At 38.9% G+C, this 24,885-nt stretch overlaps 1 protein-coding gene across 4 annotated transcripts in view; it reads right to left on the reverse strand.

Annotated features, from left to right (window-relative positions):
• Positions 1-24,885, reverse strand: part of slc4a11 (solute carrier family 4 member 11) — a 102,001-nt gene that overhangs the window by 55,646 nt on the left and 21,470 nt on the right. For all 4 annotated transcript variants that reach the window (XM_040138230.1, XM_040138228.1, XM_040138231.1 and 1 more), the window contains one exon: positions 3,902-3,952. In XM_040138230.1, the coding sequence (XP_039994164.1) occupies positions 3,902-3,925 (24 nt within the window). In that variant the 5' untranslated portion in view covers positions 3,926-3,952. The remainder of the gene's footprint in view (positions 1-3,901; positions 3,953-24,885) is intronic.

Consider the following 24,885-nt stretch of genomic DNA (forward strand, 5'->3'; position numbering starts at 1 on the left):
AACTAATAAATTATTAATTTGAGGGAAGTTTTACTAGAGGAGTTCCTGTACTTTCTATTTCTTTTTGGCCTACACCTTTAGTCATCATAATCCCAACAGAATGTGGAAAGTTAAAATACCAGGCAGCTCCCTCCAAGGCCCAAGTCCACGCCCTGGGATGAGTATGATGAGAAGAACGAACGCCGTGTCTAAGAGAAGGAGGACCCGGCAACACTCTTCCAGGAGGACCCACCAGCCCCCTGCTATCCCCTCGACAATCTCCCCGGCCTCTTTGCCTTGGCCGCCCAGAGGACACGCACGAAATAGAAAGTTACTGGACGTAACTCCAGTTCCATGAGTATGTGAGTAGCCCTCTAACAGCAGACCCAACCGCCCCCCTTGTTGGTATACATCGCTGAGTTTCAAATGGAGACGAGCAGTGTATGTGCTGGGGTTTTATACGTGACCGTGGTATGTCGTCGCTACCCCCTGATTGGGCGGTGGGTGCAAAGATCTGTCTCAGAGTGCCAAGGCGGAGCCTCGAAGGGGTTAACTATTAGTGAAGTCCGTTAGAGGGTGGAGCACATACTCATAGAAACGGAGTTAAGTCCAGTAACTACTATTTCTCACTGATTTGCCGGGAGAGATTTATTAATTAGTTTAATGCATAAATAGCTATTAGCCTAAAAACCAAAGAAATTAAAAATAAAAAATAAAAAAAAACACACAAATTGTCTGAGAAAAATTGGAAAAATTAAGTTGGTCAGCGGTTGTTTTAGCATGAGGACGTCTCTTTCATGAATCAGCAGGCAGATGCAGGTTTTTAGCAGATTTTCTGTTTTTTTTTTGGTTTTTCTTGTGGGTGCATAATGGTCAGGATTTTGTATGGTAGAAAGCATCACAGGACCCAGCCCGCAGCCTGTTTATATGACTCATCCCATTCTCCCTTCCTGACACAGCAGCCCCTTAAATCCAATCCTACAGTAACTAGTGGGCTCCCAAATATCACCCGGCGATCGGCTTGATGCGACGAGAACAGTATCTCATACTTGTGCTCTTTATCTGCTGACCTTATCCACGAGGAGGGCCCAATTTCAGTTTATTCAGTTTGTCTTGCATCAGGATCATCCCTCAGCACTTGACATTATTTGAACCTTTCTGTGTCGTCACCTTGCCCGCATCCCTCTGTGCCTCAGACTCACTGGCTGGGCTATGACCTTCAAATCACCTTGGGCGAGAGCAGCAGCTGCGGAGCAGGAGGAACAAATCGACGGTCTTACTCCAAAACACAATGGTATCAAATTTGCTAAAAGTTATTTAATGTTTATTATTTATTTTTGTGCTGCATTTATTCTATTCCATCATTTTTTTTAACCTATCAAACAATCTTCCGACATAATTTTGAAATTAAACTCCAAATATGCAATTCAGACCCTTCAGAATTAGGACTGATTATATTAAGAATCAAAATCAGGGTTTTTTTTTTTTATATATACACACGTTTTGTAACACCGGGACGAGGTGAAAGGGAGAGAGAGAAAGAACAGAAACAGAAACAGAGAAGAGAGAAAGGTAGAACTCCGCTGCTGAAAAAAAATCCTATCAGTAACACTGCAATGTGATTCGAACAATAAATGGAATCAGTTTGGCAGCTTTTGAATTCAGATGAGCTGCGCACGAAGTTGAGTTCCTCCTCAGTAACTGTGACCAGTGAATACAAGCATGCGACATGTGGAAGGAACGAGGGCCGAGGTATGAGTTAGTTTGATATGAAAACAGTGAATGATTGATGCATTTCTGCAACATAGTGTGCAGTGTTCTGCAGCAGTAGACTTTGAGACGTGTGTGGAGGTGTGACATACACAACCACTACAGTGTTACAAACACTTGCATCATTAAAGATGTTTTCACGTTTGTGCTTTGTGAATTTATATGAAACTACCTTCATGTACTTGATTTAATTTCATCCAATGTTGAAACGAACCGTAGTTTTAGAAGACGGTTTAATCCTCTGATTATAATTTGATTAATTTGTCTATAACATTTCAGAATGCAAGGTCTAGCTGAAACAATTAATCAGTTAGTAGAGCAACAAAAAACAGCACCTATTCTGGTAATTGTTTAAATTATTTTATAGCACAAATGCCGAAAATTACCTACTTCCAGCTTCTCAGTTGCGAGGATTTAAACGGAGTATTTTTAGGTGTTGGTCTGTTGGTCAGACAAAACAAGCAATTGCATGACATTAAGAAGGGCTTAAGGAAACTGTGCTGGGTATTATTCCACAATATTCTGGCATTTTATAGACCAAAAGTTTAATAGATGAAATGAGAAAAGAATCCGTAGGTTAACAAAAATAACATTTATTGCAGCACTTCGCCAAAACGCTTGGATATTCAATTTACAATGATATAAAAGAGAAAAAAATCAGAACACGCTCACATTTAAGAAGCTGGAAACAGATGATGATTATCCTTATCAAAATCTTGTTTGCAATAATTTTTCCGTCAAATTATTCGACTAATTGTTTCAGCACAAATTTCAATTAGACCACATTAGTTTAAAAGCTTTAAAGCAGGGCATTAGCGTACTTTCATGATTAATCAAATCCTTTCTAGCCATTATGATGAAGGTTATGTTGGTAATAAAAAGGGGTCGTCTTCTACTGTGTCGTCCTTTCCAGGTTTGAAATGATCATAACAACTATTACAGGGTTTCCTGCAGTGTTTTAAAGCAGACGTGGGCCACCTCACCTGAACTAAGGACCACCTCCATTAATCAAAAATGATTACACATTCATAAAGTGAGGCATTAAGCTCCAAGGAAAACAGTTGAATTACTATTTCATGCAGGAAATTCCTTATGTTTAATGAGTGTGGCTGCCATTTATACCATTAATTTTTTTTTACCGAAACAAAAGAAGATGAGATGTGTCAGGAACTGCATAGTTTACCAACTCTGATAAACAGAGCAATAATTCCTATTCTGCACACACTGCATGTTTTTTTTTGTGTGTCTCTATTCTAAGCCAAAAGAACAGGATTTAATCCTAAAATGTGCAGCCATTAGCAGATTCAATCACCAACATTTACTTGCCAAGCACACTAAATGAGCACATTAATAGTTGATATGTCTCTGTGACAGATCAATTATTAACACGGTAACGAAGAAGATTATGACAAAGAAGGCACAGGTACAACAGAACGACTTCTACAGTTCAAGACGTACAACAAATATTATTTGTCATGTCTCTGCTCACACCCTTTTTTCGCCAAATGCATTCGAAGAGCATTCGGCTTCCGGACCAACATTCACTAATGAACCTCTAAGATGACAATGTCGAATAATGCTTACTTGCCAACAATAATGTAATTGCATTTATATCCTGATAAAAGATTGCCTAATAAAGACGGTTATGTTCAGCTGCAGCAGGGGGACTTCTGTGAATCTGCTGAGTGAATTGGTGTGTTGCAGGAGGGGAATAATTGGCTGGGGGAGACAGGGAGATCCAATGTAAGCATATTCTGTCCTTACTGCTTGTGCTGCACATACTAATTGGGTGCCTCTCCTTGGCTTGAAGGTAATGAAACTGCCGTTATCATAACAGCCGGAGCAAAGTTCATTATTTATATCCAAATGCAGCAGAGTGTGAGAGCTCGGAGATTTCTCTGTTTCTGTGCTGCAGTTCTAATCTTTAAATCATACCTTTCACTATGGATATACTGTACAACGCACATTACTGGCAGCATTCAAATAAAAAAAAATTCTCCACGTCTTTTTCCCATGATTTTTGTTCAAACTGTGTCTCCCACGCATGGACCCCTCATTATTTTTTGCTTGGTTTTGCATTGCGGAAAACTGGCTAATGTTGAAAATTAAGTGAGGAGTACATTCATATGTCCTGGCGGTGACTCAGACTCACCCATTTCTTGAAAGAAGTATCCATTCTTGGACATCCCAGAGGGAGGCGCCTCTGCAGGAGAGAGCAAAAGAGATAAAGACCAAAATCACTGAGGTGAAACAGTTACAGGCTCTGCAGAGAGCAATTTTCATTTTGAAATAAGATACCCATTACTTTTTTATTATTTTCACACAGTAACTGTTTGTATGAGAGATGTTTATAAATACAAATACGAGCCATTATCAAACCTTTGTTAGTTATTTAGTGGTGGTGTTTAAATAGAAAGAGCTGTCTATTTAAATGTAAAGGGTCCCAAGGATCCAGAATTAAATATTATTCATTCATTCCGTTAGTCGTGAAAGTATCTGCCCCCCATTGGCCATAAGGAGACACAGCAGTGACTACTAATGACACACTGCATGCAGCCATGCGGCTGAACAGTGCAGGGCGTTTCATGTCTATGACACTTCTTGCCTTTGTCAAGGGGTAAGTCTGGTGATATTCAATATTTTTCTTCTTGTCAATAAATTCCATGAAAAGACCAAAACCAACAATGAACTGATCCTACTACCAAGTACTGTCTGTGTATCCCAAGCCTGATATATCTCACACAGTGTAGTTTATTTTGATTCGAATTCCACATACACAGTCCTGTTGCCAGAAAAACTCACTTGCCCACCAAAAGTGTATTAATCCGCAGCTGAAAATAGTCCCAAACAAATGCACTATTTACTCCTACTCGAGTAACATTTTCTCAAAACTACAGTGCCCAGCTGTTTTAGTAAATAATGTAACCTCTCTCAAAAGTTAAAGTCTCTATCTGTGACCTGTTTTTGCCTGAGAGCCACAAACAGGGTAGGGAAGCCTTGAGAGACACTATCACATTGTTGGTTTTTACCTTGTAATGGTACCTACAATGACAAAAATAGAATATTGGAGCCCTATCTTTTAAAGTACTGACTAATTAATTTAACTCTCACCAAAAATCATATCACATTGTTCTGGGCCTTGTATCTGGGTACAACAGGCATCAATAATGCACACTATGCACAGCCTTTTCTTCTCTGTGGCTTCTTCAAATATTGAAATAAACTAGAATTACTGCCTTGTGGTTTTATGTCTCCAGCCAAGCTGCAGTTTACACCCATGTCTGTCCAGACTCATATAATACATGTAGTGAGGACTTTGACTTTGAATTTCGGGACGGACGGCTGTCGCAGGTGCGGAGGCAAAAAAATACGATTCACTTCCGTCACCTGAACTGCAGTGTTAACACAAACATGGGGGAACATTTTTCCAACATTAATGGTTTAGACTACAAAATGTAATCTACAAAATATAGTCTCAACATAGTTAAAACAGTGAAAATGCCTGTAAGAATTCCCCACAGCCAAGGTGATGTCTTCAAATTGCTTGTTTTGTCTAGTCAACAGTCTGAATCCTACATTTGATATAAAACTGAGAAAAACAACACATCCTCACATTTCAGAAGCTGGAACCAGGGAAAGTTTCTCGAAAAACGACAAATAATTAACCGACTTGAATCAAAATTGTTGCTAATCAATCTTTTCAGCACTAACTGACTGCTGTTGATGTCCTAATCTATACTCTACGCCACACTGTTTTTCCAGTTAACCTACAGACAATGTGTGTACATTGTTCATCTTGTTGCTGTAATTGATTTGGACATTAAATAATGTGAAGCAGTGACACCCTCGGTGCAAACAACCTCAGAGGGTGAAGCGATACCTTTCTCAGTCTCATTATCTAGACAGAGATTTGTTAATATTTGTTACCATAGAAAAAATAAGCTGGGTTAACAGTGAATAGACTATTTAGACTGTGTAATACAGGTTTGGTAAGTGAAATTTTCTCTCCCATTAGGGCCATAGCTGTCAAGTACACTCACAAACAAACTTGAGCAACCATGGAGTTCAACCAGAGGGCAAAAAGAAGAATTCCCCTGTTATAAGAAAATGCAAGGACTTCATTCCTAACATCTTCATTAGGTAGAAGAAAAGAAGAAATGTTACCAGGCAATGATTCTATGCAATACACACTCTTTTAATCAGCAAAGGTCTTGACTTTGTTAATACAGTCAGTGTTAATCCGTAGTGAGTTTTGCTCCCAGGCAGGCAATTGCTTTGCTGTGGTAGGGTACTGCATTTTTAAAATGGTGGATATCTCATTTTGGAATTAAACTTAATCTGGTGAAGAGCTCCACTACAAATGCACAGAGAGAGAATTGAGAGTACAGCATTTCAGAGCGTTCGTCACGCTGCCCTATGGATGCATGCTGCATTCAGATGGCACAGGGAGACGAGACAGATATGGAGCCGGGATACTTTGAAGGTGATTGAGACATTGTGGGCTCATGCTGAAGAAAGGGAGGGAGGGGGGGGCTGCCACGCTACCAGACGTCAGGGAGGCTTTTCTTGAGTATTAAGCCAATATGTTTACATAATCATCTTGTAAGCAAAGATCAACAACATGTCTTGTAGGTATTTCCCTCACTAAAATCGCAGCCATGCAAGACAACAGGGACAAGACCGGGGGAAAATTGCACAAACACTCACATACCTGTACAAACACGTACACAACTACTTTCTGTCGCAATGCATTCAGGAAGTATTAACACACCTTCACCTTTTTCACATTTTGTTATGTTGCAGCCTTATGCTAAAATCATTTAAATTCATGTTTTCCCTGAACAATCTGCACTCAATACCCCAAAAATGACAAAACGAAAACAGAATTTTAAGATTTCTTTGCAAATGTATTAAAAACAAAAAAACTAAAATCTTACAGTGACATAAGTTTTCAGACCCTTCACTTAGCTGAAGCACTTTTGGCAATTACAGCCTCGAGTCTTCCTGGGTATGACGTGACAAGCTTTGCACACCTGAATTTGGGGATTTCTTCGCTGCAGATCCTCTCAAGCTCGATAAATTGATTTATTAGTCCAATGTAGCAACCCTCGAGACCATCAGTCTGACTGGCTACCAATGGAGAAAGAGTTTTAAATGTCAAAGACCTTTACTGTAGTAAAGTAAATGGCTGAACAGTCTTCATTTTAGCTGGTAGTGCTTGGTGATACTTCACATCTGTCACACTACAAAAGAAAAACTTTTACATTAAGATCCATTTCTATAAAATGGCTGGTTTACAGTGCTGCTATTTGTCAAAACCAATGAAAAAATGCTACCGGGTGAGTTTATGGTGTGTTTTGTTTTCACAAGGAATTCTAACAATGAAAAAAGGACATTTTAAGATGAAGAAAGTTGAAAACTCCCCAGTGTTGTCGTTCTTTCTACCTGCCTTCCTTAAATATGACGATAAAGAAAGAAAAATCACTTCCCTCATCTGCGCTGCCATGTTAGGACAAACATGTGGAAACATTTCTACGACATCCTCTGCTGATTCTGTGTGACTGGATGTGTTTGATTGTGCTCAGTCACGTAAACATCAATTTTCTCTTCACCTTCCCACGCACCACACACAGGTCGATCACACCCCTGCTTACCTGCAGCTACTGCATTAAACATAGTGTATCTTTCACAGCAGAAACACTCAGCTAGACTATGAGCATAATGGATATACAGAAATACAGCATTTTGCCTTTGGAGACCCGGGTTGTTGTTTTTCTTACCTCACCTACAAAGTCTGAGTTTTTTCTCTTCTGTTTAGTTATTTTTTATATGAGAAGCTGAATAAGCTGAATAAGCTGAATAAACTGAATAAATGTCGTGCCCACGGCTCAGCAGCCTGAGGCACAGCCAAAGTTCTTGAATTGTAGTCCAACACAACTTTTTTTTCTTTTGCTCATTATCGTGACACACACATCTCTCAGCTATAATGAAGGTAATACATTATCATCATTCCTGTTATTATAATGGTCGTTATTATGATTATTAAGCTCTTTTCAGACATGCACCCTATTACATACAGGTGATGGGAATTTTACATGGCAATCTCATGTCTGAATAAGCACCCGAGTCACTATTTCTGACATACAAGTCACGATGGCAATGACACTAGGTCAGACCTAGTCATATTTCCATATTACTTTCAACGTGGAGAAAGTCTGAACTGAATCGTGTCACAGCAACGTAGAGGCTGCAGCAGCACAAGGTTTAAGTAAACCGAGCGATTCAAAGCACGTCACGTTCAGCCTATTTAACAGTGCTGTAATAAATATATCACCCCGCTATCATCTCATATGCATATGTTTAATAAACCACAAAATACTGAGTCAACCAATTTTATAGTAAGTCATCGACGTGATTCTTCTTATGTCAGATCAGTCTATAAAAATTACTGTTTCCTCTGAAAGTGTGGGGCAGGTGGACAAAACAAGACGCAAACTTGTATAACTTCTATAATAATTAGGGCTGCAACTAAGGACTATTTTCAGTTAATCTGCCAATTATTTTCATGATTAATTGTTTAGTCTAGGAAATGTGAAACTAGTGTGAAAAAATGGCCATTACAATTTCTCAGAGGTGACGGTGACATTTTCACCTTCCTTCTTTTGTCCTACTAACAGCCCAACACACAAAAATATTTTATTTATTATCGAAGAAACGCAGCAAATCATCACATTTGAGATGCTGAAATCTGAGAACGTTTGGCATCGATCAACTTATCAATTAATCATCTAATAGTTTCAGCTCTAATAATAATCAGAGCAGCACTCCCCTTCTATATTTCATCCAAGCCATCTGCATGGATGAAATTATGAATATCCAGCAAAACACTTCACATAGAGACTGCGATCAAAGTCCCGACTTAACGTCTTGTCATTCGATTCTTGTGCGCAGTCGGACATTGGTAGAAAGCAGAATTCTCCAATTAAGAAATAATGCAGCTGATGAGAAATTCTACTTGGGGGCAAACATCCCCCATGCTCACGATATTCATTAATTGAGGCTCTAAAGTCAAAATACGTTTTATAATCGATTACTGATGCAGCCTGTGAGAAAACAGAAAACGCTCTTCATTCTTGATACCATTACTTTTTAATTCATTACTGTTCGGTGGTGACATCGCTCCCTCTTGTGCGTCAAATGCCAAATATCGCGCATCGTGGCTCTTTCCCTAAATATCTTGTCGTGTCTGAATAAAACCGCTAGGAACATTTACGTAAACGTTACCTAAGTCCAAAGGACAATAAGCCACTGCTTTAACATACGGATGTAGCCAGCAATGTTTTACAATTCATGTCTGAAAAAGACTTTACATTTTTGGTGGAAACAATACTGAATCAATTTGTACAATAAAATACACCATAAAATGTAAATATTATACAAATGAAATGTGGGCAGAGGTTTAGTTGCAGAATATCAATAAAGTAAGCTCAAAAATTATTTTTAATACACACAGATGTTTGAAAACCATTTACCAAAGCCAAATCTTTTTTTATTTCAATATCCTAGAGGGGCTTTTCTATTGGACTGCTCATTTATTTATGTGGCGCACCATGCCAGCTTCCTGTGAACAGTGTGCTTCTCTGAACTGAATCTTTCTCTGAGTACTGTGATCAGGAGCAGCATCATAGCGAGCTGTCTGGCACCGACAGATGCAGAAAAGAGATTTAGAAGGATTGTAGGGGAATGCACATTATCCATGTTACTGGCTTTGCCAGATCAATGAAAATACAGCAGGAACGTTACTCTGTTGTGAAACACCAAGCTGCAGTTTATGACCAAATACGGAGCTTTGTTCTAAATCTAAGCACTCAAATAAATAACACTAACTCAAGTGAAGGGAACGATGGCTGGAAATAAAAATGACTTTTTCTTGTCACTTTTATAACTTTTATCTTTAATAAAACTTGGTTTTTATTTTCTGGAAGTGAGTAATCTAGAAAATCCTTTTAATATTTTTGTAGGCCCAGAAATTCCTACACTAAAGTGAATTATTATTCTTCAGTCAGGAAAGATAGTAGTGCAGAACTTTTGACTACAATATCTGTTTTGGTTATGAGTTAATTCTGCCTCTGCCTCTGCTACAATGAACTACACACATGCAAATAATTGTTAGAACTGAGAGTGAATCGAGACATTCAGACAACTAAAAGAGTCCATGAAAACTATAAGATATAAGGACGCCTGGCACTGTTGTATGCTAGGGGACTGGGACAATGTTACTCTGCACGCCAGCATGCATTCAGTCCTTACATGTTAATTTATACTTACTCGACAAACAGTTACAACTAGAAAATACTGCTGTCGGTGGGATTAGTGCTTTCTGCAAACCTGGTAACACAAATGAAACAAATGCAAATGATCTAATGTGTGATGTGTGGATGGAAGGAAGAAAACCAAGTGTTTCCTGCTCAACTGCAAAAACATTATCATTTTAGAGGTTGAGGTTAAATATGAAAGCTGTAGAGGCTTCACTTAGCTTTAAAAATTTAACTTAAAAACTAAAATTACAGTACCCTATTTTAAAAGACTGCCACTTGTACTTGTACGTTATACTCACGAGTATAACGAAAATACAAACAAAAGTACCAGGTTGCGCTGCATGAAATAAAAGATATGGAAGTGAACATATCTCACACTAATGTCATTTTTTTAAATTTTCCTAGTATAAAAAAAATCAAAATACTTGAAGGCCTGATGAAGAAAACCAAATAAATTAGTCAGTGTTGTAGCTTTTTTAAATGTGCCGAGCAATGATATATAGTAGATTAAGCATAAATGTGTGAACTACTTCAGATCATCCTTCCACGTTCATCTACAGCCACTTGTGAGAGATATGAGGTTGAGATGAATGATAATGAGAGACCGAATCTAATACATTTTTTTTTAGATTGTTAGCATTGATGTTACTTCAGGAGGCATCACTTTATTTTCCTATGTTTACCCTCTGTTTATGGTTTGTTTCAATATGTGTAGTATAAAGTAATTCTTGATGACTTATCATTGCCAAAAACAGTTTACAGGTACCATTAATTATACTATAAATCGCCACAGTCAAGCATGATGGTCCCATGTAATGTGGGCAGCTCTGACAATGTTGGAGAACCTTGGAGATAAAACAGAGTTTTTTAAAATGCGCTATTTATTTTGTCATCCTTTAGACTGAAGCAGTGATGGAACAGGCGGAACCACTGATATGCAAACAGTTGGTTAAGGGTATGTCTACATTTACTGCATTTATAAAAATCTGACAAAAAATAATGTGCATATTTTTGTCTTTGAGCCTAAGGGTACAGCACCAGACAAACTTTTCTTCCGCAAATTTAGGCATCAAAACTAAAACGCACAAATGTACAAGAGTTTTAAAAACCTTTTGAGGTTATTAATCCTTCAGAATCTAATATTTGCTCATTTTACGAAGAAATAAATACAAACAGTGGTTAGATAGACACTGGCAAGAGAGCTCTTGAAGGAACAGAGGCACAGGAACAGCTAATGCAAAAAAAGATGTATGATAACTTTCTGCAGAAAAGAGGAAGCTGTCAACTTGCAAGCAGGAAGTCAGAACTGGTTAGAGGAGTGTTGCAGAAGATATCTCTTATCATTTTCACTGATCTACTGTGTGTGACTGTGGGTGTTTGTTTAAGTGAGTCAGTCTTTTCATCACTGCCCAACATATATATTAGGGAAACATCTGACAGTCAGTCAAGTTTACATGTCGCAAACCGTAAAGCAAGGCACCATCTGCTTCTGTTCATCACTTAATTTAGTGTCAGTACACGCCGCATGACAAACTCTTCTTTCTTCTTCCTGATAACACAAAACCTTCATCTGTTACGAGCTATCTGCAAAAAAGATGGCAGGCAGCTGCTTGTTGCCATTTCAGCGATTGCGGTTTTTACATCAGCTCAAGGACTAGTGACACAGCAAGTAACAGCTGTTTGTCAAAGACAGACAAGGGTTTCGGCAGAGAAAATGTTACCTGAGATGTTCGTACGATTTCTGTGTCTGAAACCACAAATACCCATGTCGGCTACGAGTCAAACACCAGCCGACCCTTCCCTCTGCTTTGAATCCTCTTTCCACAGTCCTTGAGAAGAAAAAAAAACATCTGTATAAAGTACATTCAGGGATAGTATTAAGTGATTTGGACGCCCTGGGCAAAATTTTGAGACTAAGCCCTGTAGGTGTATGCATGTGCCCACATTTAACATGGTTTTACCACCTCTTTTGCTATGTCAGAGCGCCATTACAGCTAAGCACTGCGGGAAACCCGGCCTTTCCCTACCTAGCATGACTCATTCATACAGAGAATAATACTGTTTACAGACAGCTTGTTTCAGTTAACAATGCCAAGTGAGAATTCTCCATGAAGAACTGTAAATGTACTTCACTCAGTTAGAGAAGACAATCAGGCCAGGAAAATATTATAAAAACACAGTATGCTTTAGGTGTCTAATTTTCTGAAAATGGATGTAAATGAAAACTAAAATTCAAGGCACAAGTTTTTGCAATTTTGGTTACCAAAGGCACAAGCGCAATCCTGGTGCAGTGTAGCACAATCTGATTGTTTTTAATTTTTAATAGGGGAAGTTCAATATCAGTATGTGAAGTCAGAATGGAGCTTAAATAATGGCCATCACCTCTAATCCCCTTTAAAGCAGCAGGCGATTTAATATTTTAGAGAATAGCAAGAAGCAAATTTACATCACCAAATACTAAAGTGGAGCAATCCAAAATGCTTTACGAGTTGAATTTACATATTCGAGAGACACGTAAAGTCTTTAATTTGCCTATATTGTTTACTTAAGTGATTGAAAATGTTTTTAGTTCAGTCATATTTGGGTACATTTACATGAGCACAATAGCAAAGTTATTGCAAATATTATGAAAAAAGCAACAAACTGGCAGAACCTGAGAATTTATTTCTACAACAGCAAATGATTACAGCTAGCTCAAAGGATAAGGCTGTCGATATTTGATTTTGTTATTGTCAACAATGTGGTGGTCCGTCTCTTAATACTTTCCAACTTCCATAGCATGTCGGCGGCACTGTTACTAAGATGTAAAGTTTCCAAAAGAGGTCACGAATATATGCTTTCAAAACTTTTTTTTAAAACACTTATAATTTCTTATCTATTTTACTGGATCAAGATAAATCGTTAAAGAGACTATATGCAAGTTTTATCTGCCACCAAACGTGGTTTCTTATTGGTAGCGGATGGGGGTGATGGTCGCTTGCCAAGAACTTCAGCCAATCGTTGCATCTACAAGAGGTTAGAATACGCCCTCTGGGCAATGCTACTTCTTCATCCTCTCTTGTTGGACTGAAATTTTGAAATGTCGCAAAAAATGCAGATTAGGCGCCTTTCCATCAACTGCTTTGGAGCATATAAACTAAACTACGTAGTCTCGTCAGAGGGTGTCAGTATAGGCTTCGTTATGCATCGCTGTAATAAAAAGTGTAGAAGAAGTAGAGGTTGCCAACTGGAAACACAAGTTGTTTGCCATCTGCGAAAAAACCTCAAAGAAGAAGAAGAAACAAAACCAGTGGCCTTGGCCATCTAAGAGAGAAAAATGGAGAGGGGACTTCAGGAATTGTTTCCAGTTGGGCGAGCTGTAATTAGTCTTTCATCTCAGCTAGCATTGGCCATATTTCATGCTGTCCCCAGACGAAGACAAAGAAATGCAATCAATATTGTGCATGACAAAACCCCTCTGGAATATCCATGCTAACGTTGGCTATGTAACAATAGCAAAAACCTACATAGAGCCTCTTTAAAGGGATGCATTTCTAATTGCAGGTGAAGACTGCAGATGTAATATACCTAAACATTCCTGCTGCTGTTTGATGGCTGTAGGTATTTAATCTACTGTTATGGAAAGACAGATTCTACAAGCAGTTGTGGACATTTTTATTGGTAAGAATCACTCCTTACAGTCTCTCCCTTAATTGCATCAAAAAAGTGTTTCGATGTGCATTTAAATACTCCAAGACAACAGGAATTCAACTTTTGTGACCCTTGATGTGTATATAAACCAGCCAGGTTGAAACCGATCAAACCTTTCTCCCCATCCAGGCTGATCTCTTGCAGGGTATTGCACTGCAGGTACATGCAAAACAGATGCCAAAACCCCCAGGAGGGACAAACCATGGAATTTACGGGAGAGGTGAGGCTGAGAGTCTGAAGTGAAGAGGGCAAGAGATTAAAAGGTGCCCCTGCTGCGTTTGTAGGGGAATCTACGAGGGCTGGGCCAGCACCAAAAAAGAGGCCGGGCCTTTTGTTGGCTAATTGTGCCCACAGGCTCTCTTGGCACACGTCCTCTCTAGAGCTGTGGCCGTTGAGAGATCCCAGGCAGAGTAGGGAATTCCTCCCAATGCTCTACTCTGCTTTGGAACGGTCCGTTTGCTCATGTACACATTTTAAGCAGCAGGCCAACACTTGGCCTTTATTTGTCTTCTTTTCATTCCCAAGAAATTTTAGAGAGCTTCAGTCAGCATGCTAATTACACACACATTGTAAATGGCAATTTACAGAAAGTGTTTGAATGGTATTTCCAACAGGCATGGGGGCACACTGGAGCTTAAAGTTAGGTAAGAGGGCACACCTACGCATTTTCCGAGGACTGATGCATACAGAAAACATTTACTTTGATGTACTTGTGTATTTCATTAACTCGGGATCATAGCAAATTGATCCTTTTACTAGTCACATAAACTTACATGTCTATAACACAGAGGTTCGGTAACTTCGTAAGGAGGGGGAAGTCTAAACAAAACTGTTGGCATTCTCTGAAATGTCAGCTATACATGGTAAACTTTGTCTCTGTACTACTAATTGTTTCCTGGTATCAATGATATTGTTCCTGCCCAGCAAAATTAACTATAATACTAAAGTAGAGCTGAAACAATTAATCCATAAATAGATAAGTCAATTAACAGAAAATAAATCTACAACTATTACTTTTAATGGTTCCAGATTCTACAATGTGAGTATATGCTACTTTTCCTCGTCTTAAATTACAGCAAACTGAATATTTTTGGGTTTTTTTGGGGATCTGAACTATCCATCAAAACAAAACATCTGAGGACATCATATTGGGCTCTGGGGGATTATACTAAGTATTTTCCGCACTGTCTAATGTTTTATAGACAAAATAAATCGATTACTTGGTAAGTATAAAGTAATTACTAGTTGCAACCCCATAGTAAAATAACTCGTTATAAACGTGAATTAGAGCTTCAAGTTAACAGTAGTTCAGTAATGATGGAGAATAGTGATTAACAGGTATTATACCTCCACAGTAACTTTACATGTGACAGGGAGCCTGCAAGTGCTGCACTGCTGTGCTCCTCCCGACATCTCTGTCATCGTTCTATTTCTAAAGATGCTCCTACTGCAACCGCATCTATATGCGATCTTATCCTTTCCATCAACAGCTGAAGGCAAATCCACGGCATGCTGGCCTGGGAAAGTCTCAGAATCTACCAGGAAAAGCTGGTGGATTCTGAGAGGTGGTGAAGGGGCTGCTCTGTGATAATCTTGTCCCAGATAAGCAGCCTAAAATGGAGGGATTGATTGCTAAGGTGGGAAGCCACCCTAACAGTCTACAAGGAGTATTTGTGCCATGCTTCACCCACTGAGCTGTTGAGGACAACGACATTAGTGAGAAGTTTCAAGCCAGATCTGGTTCGGATGATGTAATATGTGAAGGAACATGACTTGGCCTGATTCTTATCCTCATCATAACCACATAAGGTCGCAGTCAGTTTAATCACAGCACCATCACGACAAGTCTTTGGCTTCTCATCTGATTTGCACGCTCACACTTTGAGTGCAATTTGCCACTTTCTTGTCAACTCCACCTGTCAACTAAAGCCTTCCTTCAGTTTTCCTACTTTTCTTACATATTATTTGATGTCTATTCATACTGAGTCCTAAACTACAGTGGCCACGAATTAAGACATAGCCCTGCAAGTTCAATTTCAGAAGCCAGCAGTCAATAAACTCACCTTTCCGGTGGCTACACATTTACTGTAGATGTGAGCATGAATTTTTAATCAATATTTCAAACAGGACTAGTCAACACAAAAAATTACAGTCTACAAAAGGTATTTATCGGAGACAGCCAAATACATTTAAAGGGGCTCAGGTTCTCTGGGTGATACTAATCGATATTACATGCAGCCAAGAAAAATCCTTTTCAAGAGCTGACACAAAGTCTGTTGATGGATTAGTTGATTGACAGAAAATCAGCAACTAATTTGATGATCAATTAAATGATTTTGAAGATATTTCTTTTGAAAAATTCCACTAAACTAAACGAGCATGTTCTATACTGTCCTCCAGCCAGGCATTCAAGGAAAACACCACATTATTTGATGGATCCTTTTATCCAAAGAACCTTGAAGTACAATGAGTCACAGCGACAGGAAAGAAAGAAAAAAAAAAAAAAAAAAAAACTTCTGTCCCTCAGTTTCCTTGAAAAAGATTGCCAGAAATCCTTACTCAACCTCAAGGGTATAATGAACCAAATGTTTGCAGCAAGCTCTCCTCCCATGTTTTCGGTGAGGGGTGCTTACGTTGTTAACAAGGGAATGTAGAGACATTTAATGTCGCGCCGTGACAAGTGACAGGCAAAAAAAGAATAATTAAAACTCAAAATGTCAAAATATCACATTTAAATTGGAAGTTTCCTTCTTCGGGATAAATTCTGCTAGCACTAGTTTCATAACTGTGTTATCCATGAGCTTTTTTATTTTAGCACTGATGTTGAAAATTTTTTCTCAGTGGCAGTCGTCATGTGTTCAAATCCACAAAACAGATACTGGTCGAGCTGCTTTTCTACATATTAAAATTTAAATCTGACTCTCTTTGATTAAGGCGAAGCGCTTCTGGCTCTGCTGCGGACAGCTATGTCCTCAGGCTGGTGTCTGGCGCTGATGACGTCACAGCAGAGCCTTGACCACGAAGCTGGCTAGGAGTGAGCCGTCTGGCAACCAGGTGGACCCTGGCTAGGCTGACGCTGGACAGCGGTGTGAGTGTGTGCACTCGGCCATATGCCGCTGATGAGCGTGTGCGAGTGTGTTTATATCTGTTCACATACCTTTGTACATTAATACGTGTATAATTTGTAATTTGTTTCTGAAAATTTACAGGTGTTCCAGTGACTGGATGTATGTGTGTATCAGAGGAGATGAGTTTTAACCTGTGTTTTGTTTGATCATGTATAGTATTTATACGCAAATTTGTCAAAGAATATGACAGTAGACAGAGTTGATTCAGGCTAAGGTGCAGCAAAGCAAAGTGTTCAAAGGAGAGAGCCACAGGCAAAAACCTGACCAAACCAGTTAAAACAAGCCTGCAAATTTGATTTCATTATTTTTAGGAATGTAAGAACACGAATTTCTACAAGAATATATCATACTGTGATCGACAGTTGGTCTTGCAACAAGCCTCAGCCGAAGAACAAACGTGAATATCCCACTGTTGCCCTGGATGCAATTCATTTTGAATAACTTTCTAATTGAGAATTTGCATTTGTGGAAAAAAAAAAAAAAAAAAAAACAGTCCTGCAGCATTTCTGCTCTCCGGACTTTTTTTTTTTTTTTTTCTCTCCATGAATTTAAGATCCGTCTTTTGGCATCAGGTCTTTGGACTGAAAAGCTCTGCAGTAATCCTGTGGTCCTTTCACCTGAGAGGGATTGATAGTTATAGTGAGCTGGCTACTGCAAGTTCAAAGATGAATCCAGCCCTGTTTGCAGCGTGGCGAGACGAGGCATCGTGACTGAGGTTAGCACAGGAACACACTCCAATTTAAGCCCCTCCATCCCCGGCGTTTCATGCTTTTATACCCCCTTTTTCTTTTCTATCCCTTTCCTCTTCGTTCTCTAACAGTTCCACACAGGTATAGGATTATGCTCAGGTGCTGCAGCACGCTCTGCTGTGCGTGTGTTTGTTAATTGTGAGTGAGCCAGGCAGTGAATGAGCAAGTTAGTGTGCGAGTGGCTGATGGTGCTGTTCCACCACACACACACACACACACACACACACACACACACACACACACACACACACACACACACACACACACACACACACACACACACACACAAGGCTACCACTCGCTGCAGAAATTGGCTGTCTTGATTTTCACAGAAGGGGAAGAAAGAAAAAAAAACCCAGTGCTAGGGGATTCCTGCTAATTGCTTGCACATTCCCCTCTTCCTCTGGTTCGATTAAAGCCAGGCCACCATCTTGCTTTTAAGTCTGCTGTTCTCCACGCAGCCTTCTACTGTATGCTGCTCCAGCCTGCCCGCTATCCAACATCATATCTCACTGATTTTCATTTGTGGTGTTCCCCCACAGAACTAGAAAGACACAGTTTCAACTGAATTGGTCTGAGGTAGCAGGAGGGAAAATGCCAGCACAAAGAGTAGTTTGATGTATATGTGACATGTTGTCTGTTTCCACCTTATCTGAGGTCCTTATTTACAATGTGCATATTCCTACCTTATGTAAAACGTGGAAACTAGTGATTCTGATTTTGAATTTCAATTACAGCGCTTACAGTAGCATACAGAGGATATGATATTTTAAACAAGGTGAAATATAACATTTAATGGCCTTTCAGCTGAGTATTCATACCTTTTTAGCATGCGGGGCCCTGGTAAGAATCAAACCACCAACCTCAGCAGTGTCAGTGCCCTGCCCTGCCCTGCTCAGTAGCTGTGTCTTTGCTTAGCTTAGTTGTATCCCACCCCACACTAACAGAATTTAAATGAAGCAACCTTGGCTACCTACTGTTCTCCCGATTAGCGTTCTACAGTCTGCCTCACTGCTAGCCTTCTTGTTTAATCCTCCACCTGACACTGTGTTAGAGTGGCTTGTAGTCTTCTCTGTCTATTTTACGTCTTGAGCCTTCTTTTTTTTTTTTTTTTACACTGTAGGCGATCACTCAGTGTGAACTGTGCTGCTACGCTAACATGTTCTCTGCACCAGTGCTACCGAGTCACATTGCTTTACATATATTGTACAGCACCAAATTACTCGGACAGACCTTAAATACAGATATTATATGAACTACACTAAATGTGCTGGAATGTGGATGCAAGTGTGGTGCGGCAGCATATGGATGATGTAAATTATACTGTCACGACACGCAAGGACAAAAAGGACGTCAGGCACAGTATGAAAGAACAGTGCAAAACACTAACACTCTTGTGAGTCTGCACCATACCTCTTATACTTATTGCCACACTCTACTTAGCACATTGATATTTCTGCTAAGGCACACGGAAAGGACAGCTTTACAATCAACGTTTGGGAATTCATCGACACGGGTGTCCTCAAACATCTTGGAGTAATTACTATGTTTGGGGGGGGGGGGGGGTGTATATATAGGAAGGACGCCAGCAGCAGAGCGTTGTGTCTACCACTCTGTTGTGTTCTGTTTGTTGGTTTTAAATTAAATTCGTTGCCGAGGAGAAAGCGCCCTGCACAGCACATACACCTTATGTGGTGGTAACGCTGTGCAGTATTGGTAGACAATACAAGAGCAATATTAAATAGGAACTGAAACAAATACCTCGCCTGTACACAGCGCTGCTTCCTGTACTATAACCTGTTGAGTGCGCTTTAGTCTGCAGTGGATGGGTGTGCACGTTAGGGTGGTGGTAAACTGTAGCCTGATTACACAACACCAAACCAAATCCGACCATGTACTACATTTCTGATTTAAAAGCATCTATTTTATTTTGAATGAGATAAAGAGATGACCTGTCTGTGAAGTCAAATTAAAGTGGATCAGATCTGCCCTAAAGGGACCCTAACATCAGTTTGTCATCTTCCACTTTCACCCACCGCAAACCACCTGAATACTCAGGAATTTAATCTGATGCTAAAAAAACAAAGAGACAAGAAAAAAGAGAAACAACGGCTTTTACCTCCAATTTTATGAACAAAAGAGGAACTCTGATAGTTCTCAATGACTGTGAGACATTCTGCCTTTATAATCAGGGTTAGAAATAACTGAACTGCTGTACCTGGGTTTAGCCTAGCTTGATTTATGATTGCTGGTTGTTTTTCTAGGAAGCAGCACACTAGTATTTAAAACCACATTTTATCGGACCCTTGAAAAAGAAGACGAAATAGTTTTGCTTTCATCCTCACAACAATAGATGCTTTTTATACATCCACATCTGGAGGGGCTATAAAGCGATGAGGACATGTGGAATTAAAAGGTTTGCGAGAGTTACATGTTAAATACCACGTTAGAACTACAGGCCTATTTTTGTACATGTTGCTAATAGGGATTGCTCTTTAATTAGCTTGTAAATTCCACATTATAATGTAATTCAGAATCTATTTTAGTAATTCCCAAACCCTTCACGTTGCATGTTCTTCCTACTGTGAAGACCAAAATACAAAGGAAATGTTATGGAGCAATATAGAGTGAGCATTGTGTTGACAATACTAAACAACTTGGTTAGTTCACTACGTTTTAGTTCTGGGCTTTGAAGCGGCATTTGAGTCCCTGACTTAATTACTTCCCTTTTTCAAGTCTAATAATATATAAATTGAGTGAACTGATGTTTGGCTCGTTTTTTGACGGCACTAAAGTTTATGGCTGATCTGATTTAGATGGCGAAGGCAGCAGAGCTTATGTTCATACATCAACATCTCTCTTCTGCATAAGGACTTCTCAGCCACTGATTCTACATTTGGAAATATGTCAGTTTAAGAATGAACTTAAGTCTTGTCTTTGAATAGGAATTACTTGGTTATTTTGTTCTTGGTTTTAACCTTCCTTTAGTATTAGGGCCTAATTCAAAACTTAGGCTAAAATTCACATATACCTTTACATTTATATTACAGAAAACTGTCAAAAATATTTTTGCTAGTTCTTAGAAATACATATTTAAGTTGGTAATAAAAAACACAAAAATTACATTTAGGAAAAGTACCCAGTCAGTTGTGGCTAGTAATTATTATTTTCGTTTTTTTATTTTATTTATTTATCTATTTATTTTTTTACATAAAAATATCAGTTTAAATGTTGCTTAGTTTTAAAAAAACAACAACGGGTATTTACTGAAAATTGGTTTGAATTACAACCTGAGCCTTATTCATGATAACACACAAAGGATGACATTACTTCAAAACATTTAGCTGGACTGTGGTTTTGACTCGACTCCAAAATGTTACATGCCAGGGAGGCATGATTAATCGTAGTAAGATCACGATCTTGATTCATGCAATTTCATTTTTATGCGACAAAGATTCTGCCAAGTTTCTGTTAGCAGGGAGAACCAGTGCATCTAAACAAACACTCCCAATTGCTTCCCCAAGCTGTATTGCCAAATTACGTTATTCGTTATGCGTTACCCCATGTCACAAACTGTGCAAAGGAAGAGGGGGAAAAGGACCTCAACGAAAATACATCTAACGTTTCCACGAGACAGAGGAGCAAAATTCTGTGAAAGTATTAGTTTCTTAGGATCAATAAAAAATGTCAGAATTTTGGAAACCCAGTGACGGTGAGGAAGAACAAATACATTTTTTGGAAAGAAATGCTGTGCTTGTATTATTAAAAACCCTCCTATATGCACATACATGCTCATATAACAATCTCAACAATCAAAGTGTTTGTGAATCAAGGCGCGTGGCGTATAGCACATACAAGCGCACCACGCCCATGTGCCATGGATCATGGATGCAGTAGTCTGGTGTACTTAAGAATTAACCATTGTAATAAATGAGATGTGGGTGTGTTAGAGGCTGGTGACAATAATGGCCAATTACATCAGCTCCTTTCAATGTACTGACAGTTTGGTAATCATGTAAGGCCAGACCACCCTTTTTGTTAAGGGAAATTAAAATTCTCATCAAGAACATGCGGAAAAGCGAGTGTTACTGTACAGCAGTGCATCGCTGTCTACTAAAGAGATGAAAACAGGACAAGGCATGGGTGCACTGTGCACAATGAGTCACAAAAATTGCACCAAAATACTGGGAATATGATGCTTTGTGATGCAATATTGGGTTTTGCACTGAGAGCTTCGTAAAATTAGAGCTCAAAATGTTTTTGACGTTTTTTTTGCCATCCTCATCATTTGCCATCCTGATTTTCTTACTTTAAAAACATTTGATATGACATAAATGGGGTTTTCCAATACAGTGGTTTTCCAGTTCAGATCAGAACATGTTTCCCACGTTAATCACACTGTTACTGGTGAAATCCTTTTAGCTTTATTTATAGTAATATTTGAAGCAACGGTTGTTTTTGTGCAAATCCTTGACGTCAGAGTGATAAAATCCTTTATCGCTGACATACGTGATAAGTGGAAGAGTCCACCTCACAAACCAAACAGTGTTCACAGAGACTGACTTTCAGAAACTCACCATACAGTAAATAAACATCACTGCTCACTGATGTCACACGGTATCTGTTTATACCGACTTGGTCACTTTTACAGATTTCTGCAAATTTCTCACACTGGGCTACTAAATAAATTCAGACTAGGATAAACCTTAATACAACATCCCAAAAATACCAGCCTCATACTGACTTCACAACCCGACAAACTAACAGGAAGTGTTTCTGGTTTTATTTTCTGCAGGCCTGAGTATGTAAAACAAAACCAAACCAAAAAACAAACAAAAAAAAAAACCTCTGCTTTACACACTTCTAACTTCTTCAAACTTGAGTCACTGCCTTGTGCCTGCTGAAAAAAACGAAACAAAGAAGATGGAGCATGACAGAGATATAAAGACAAACAAGAGTTGTGAGCATCTGTGCATGAGAGTGTGTGTGAGTTGTACTGTAATTGTAATGAGTGTGTGGTCTTCTTCATTCCGTGTTCCTTGAACTGTGCATGATGAGTGTCTGTCTTGACACATCTACATAATTGTTTCGTGTGTGTAAACCAACAAATTATGCAGATAGAATGAAATGCATATATAATGACGCGCAGTGTGTATGGACAATATCTGGAAAAAATGCTTATGTGTGAATACACACACGTGTGTGCATGTGCGTGTGTGTGTGGCTGTCTTGTCATGTCTTGCATGGATGTGTTTTTGTGATATTTCGGCGTCGGTGCGTATTTGTATGTGTATGTGTGTGGTACTGTATAATCATTTGTATGTGTGTGTGTCGATGTGTGTTCCTCCTCTGCCCAGATGGCTATGCTCAGAGGCTGGAGCTTCTGAGATCTGTTGCCAGCGGTGAATACTGATCAGAGATCACTGTCACATCTTCAGCACACACACGCATACACACGGGCACACGTCATCCATCTTCTTTCACGTACACCTCTACTTCCACATGGTTGAACTACTAATTCACACAGCCACTATGTGTCCGCCATGCTGATATTTTCTGGCTCTGCAGGTCAGGGCTGAAACACTGATTATCAGGCTGTCTGTCACATCTGAAAATTGAAACCCTGCTTGCACGACACTGGGAAATTTTCAGTTTTATGTCGTAATTACAATATTTAATCAGAACTGTTTAAAAAAGACAGCCAAAATGTGGACTTGACTTGAGCGGCTTGATTTACAGACATTGCAATTTTGCTTTTACAGAGCTGGATCTGTCTACTTTCGGTAAACTCTTAGTTGCTAGAATGGGCTCTTGAAAGTACTCACTACAAACCAAGTTAACCAACTAGTCAATCGACAGAAACTAGTTTGATTATTGCATAATCCGTGAAGTCATATTTCAAGGAAAAATGCTGAACATTCCCTAGTTCCAGCTTCAAAAATGTGAGAATTGCTTTTTTGTCTTACGTAATAGTAAATAAATTAAAAAATAGAAGAAGAAATTTTGAGAAATTGCGATAGGCATCGTTCAGTGGATTGATGGACATTTTTATTGACCGAATGAATTATCGATTGAGAAAATTATCTCATAAAGAAAATAATTGTTAGTTGCAGGTGTGAAACAATTATGCGTCTGAAAAACAAAAATGCTTTTTTCAATTATGTATTTGTAGTTAACTGGAGTTTATGTTCTGAAATGCTGAATATTTTTAGGTCTGGCTGGATATGGTTTAAATAGTTATGATAGTAATAAGTATTTATTTCTGATATTATCACGAAATAGCAAAAATGTGTAACACAGCATTATGCATTACATCAGACAAAAATAGTTCCATGTGTAAAACCAAAACTTTAATTAACTGACCTTCATTTGTTTTTTAATACAATTTACTTTGCGTAATTAATTTAGATAACAGAAATTTGTAAAACAATGTGTATCAAAACACGATTCCACTTAAAGTCCATAAACTATAAAGAAAATTTTTGCCCATTCCTATTTTGAATATTACCTTTTTACTAATGAATGAACAACCCAAGAGAAAGCATTATAAAAAAACAGTTCATCCTCAGGGTCATAGCTGCCATAGCTGAAACATTCTGTAAATAGGTTAACCCACTGCAATGTTACAGGCTGCAGTAATTTGTTGTTGTTCATTTTGAGAGCAAGCAAATTAAATCAGAAGGGTAAATCAATCCACACCAGTATTGAATCAAAAACTCACTGCAGTATCATCATACTGAGTAATTAGATGTGGAAGCTCTGGTAATTTACATGTCCCTTAAAGTGAATTCCGTATCTCCTGACCTCTTCCCACAGCGCCAGCTGCTCCTTCACCTGTCAGCAAGTTGCCACTGATAATGACACACGTGTGGAAGATTACTCTCGATATGCTGCAAATAAGGCTGTGCTTATGCTCATGGATGAAAACATCAATAAAAAAACAGTTTCTGTAGTCTGTATAGGCAGCTTCGGCTCAACATTCTGATGGACAACACGTTCCTGTTATGTATGCTGAGAGGTGCTGCGCAGAAAAGCTCGCTCTGCTTTATTTGAAAATCCAGAGGGCAGTAAAGTGAGTTAGGAAAGCAAAAAAATCTAATCCTCTGGCAAAGTAACTGTTGAGTCACTGGTGATGATCAATAATTTCATTAAATTCCTGCAGATACATTCTGGTCACTTTTTTTTCTACTGGGCAGTAAAACGTTAATTAGTGCATTTAAAGCCAAGGTTAAGTTACACAGCATAGAAATC

The sequence above is a fragment of the Xiphias gladius genome, chromosome 10, assembly GCF_016859285.1.
Source record: "Xiphias gladius isolate SHS-SW01 ecotype Sanya breed wild chromosome 10, ASM1685928v1, whole genome shotgun sequence".
In the NCBI taxonomy this organism is placed as follows: domain Eukaryota; kingdom Metazoa; phylum Chordata; class Actinopteri; order Istiophoriformes; family Xiphiidae; genus Xiphias; species Xiphias gladius.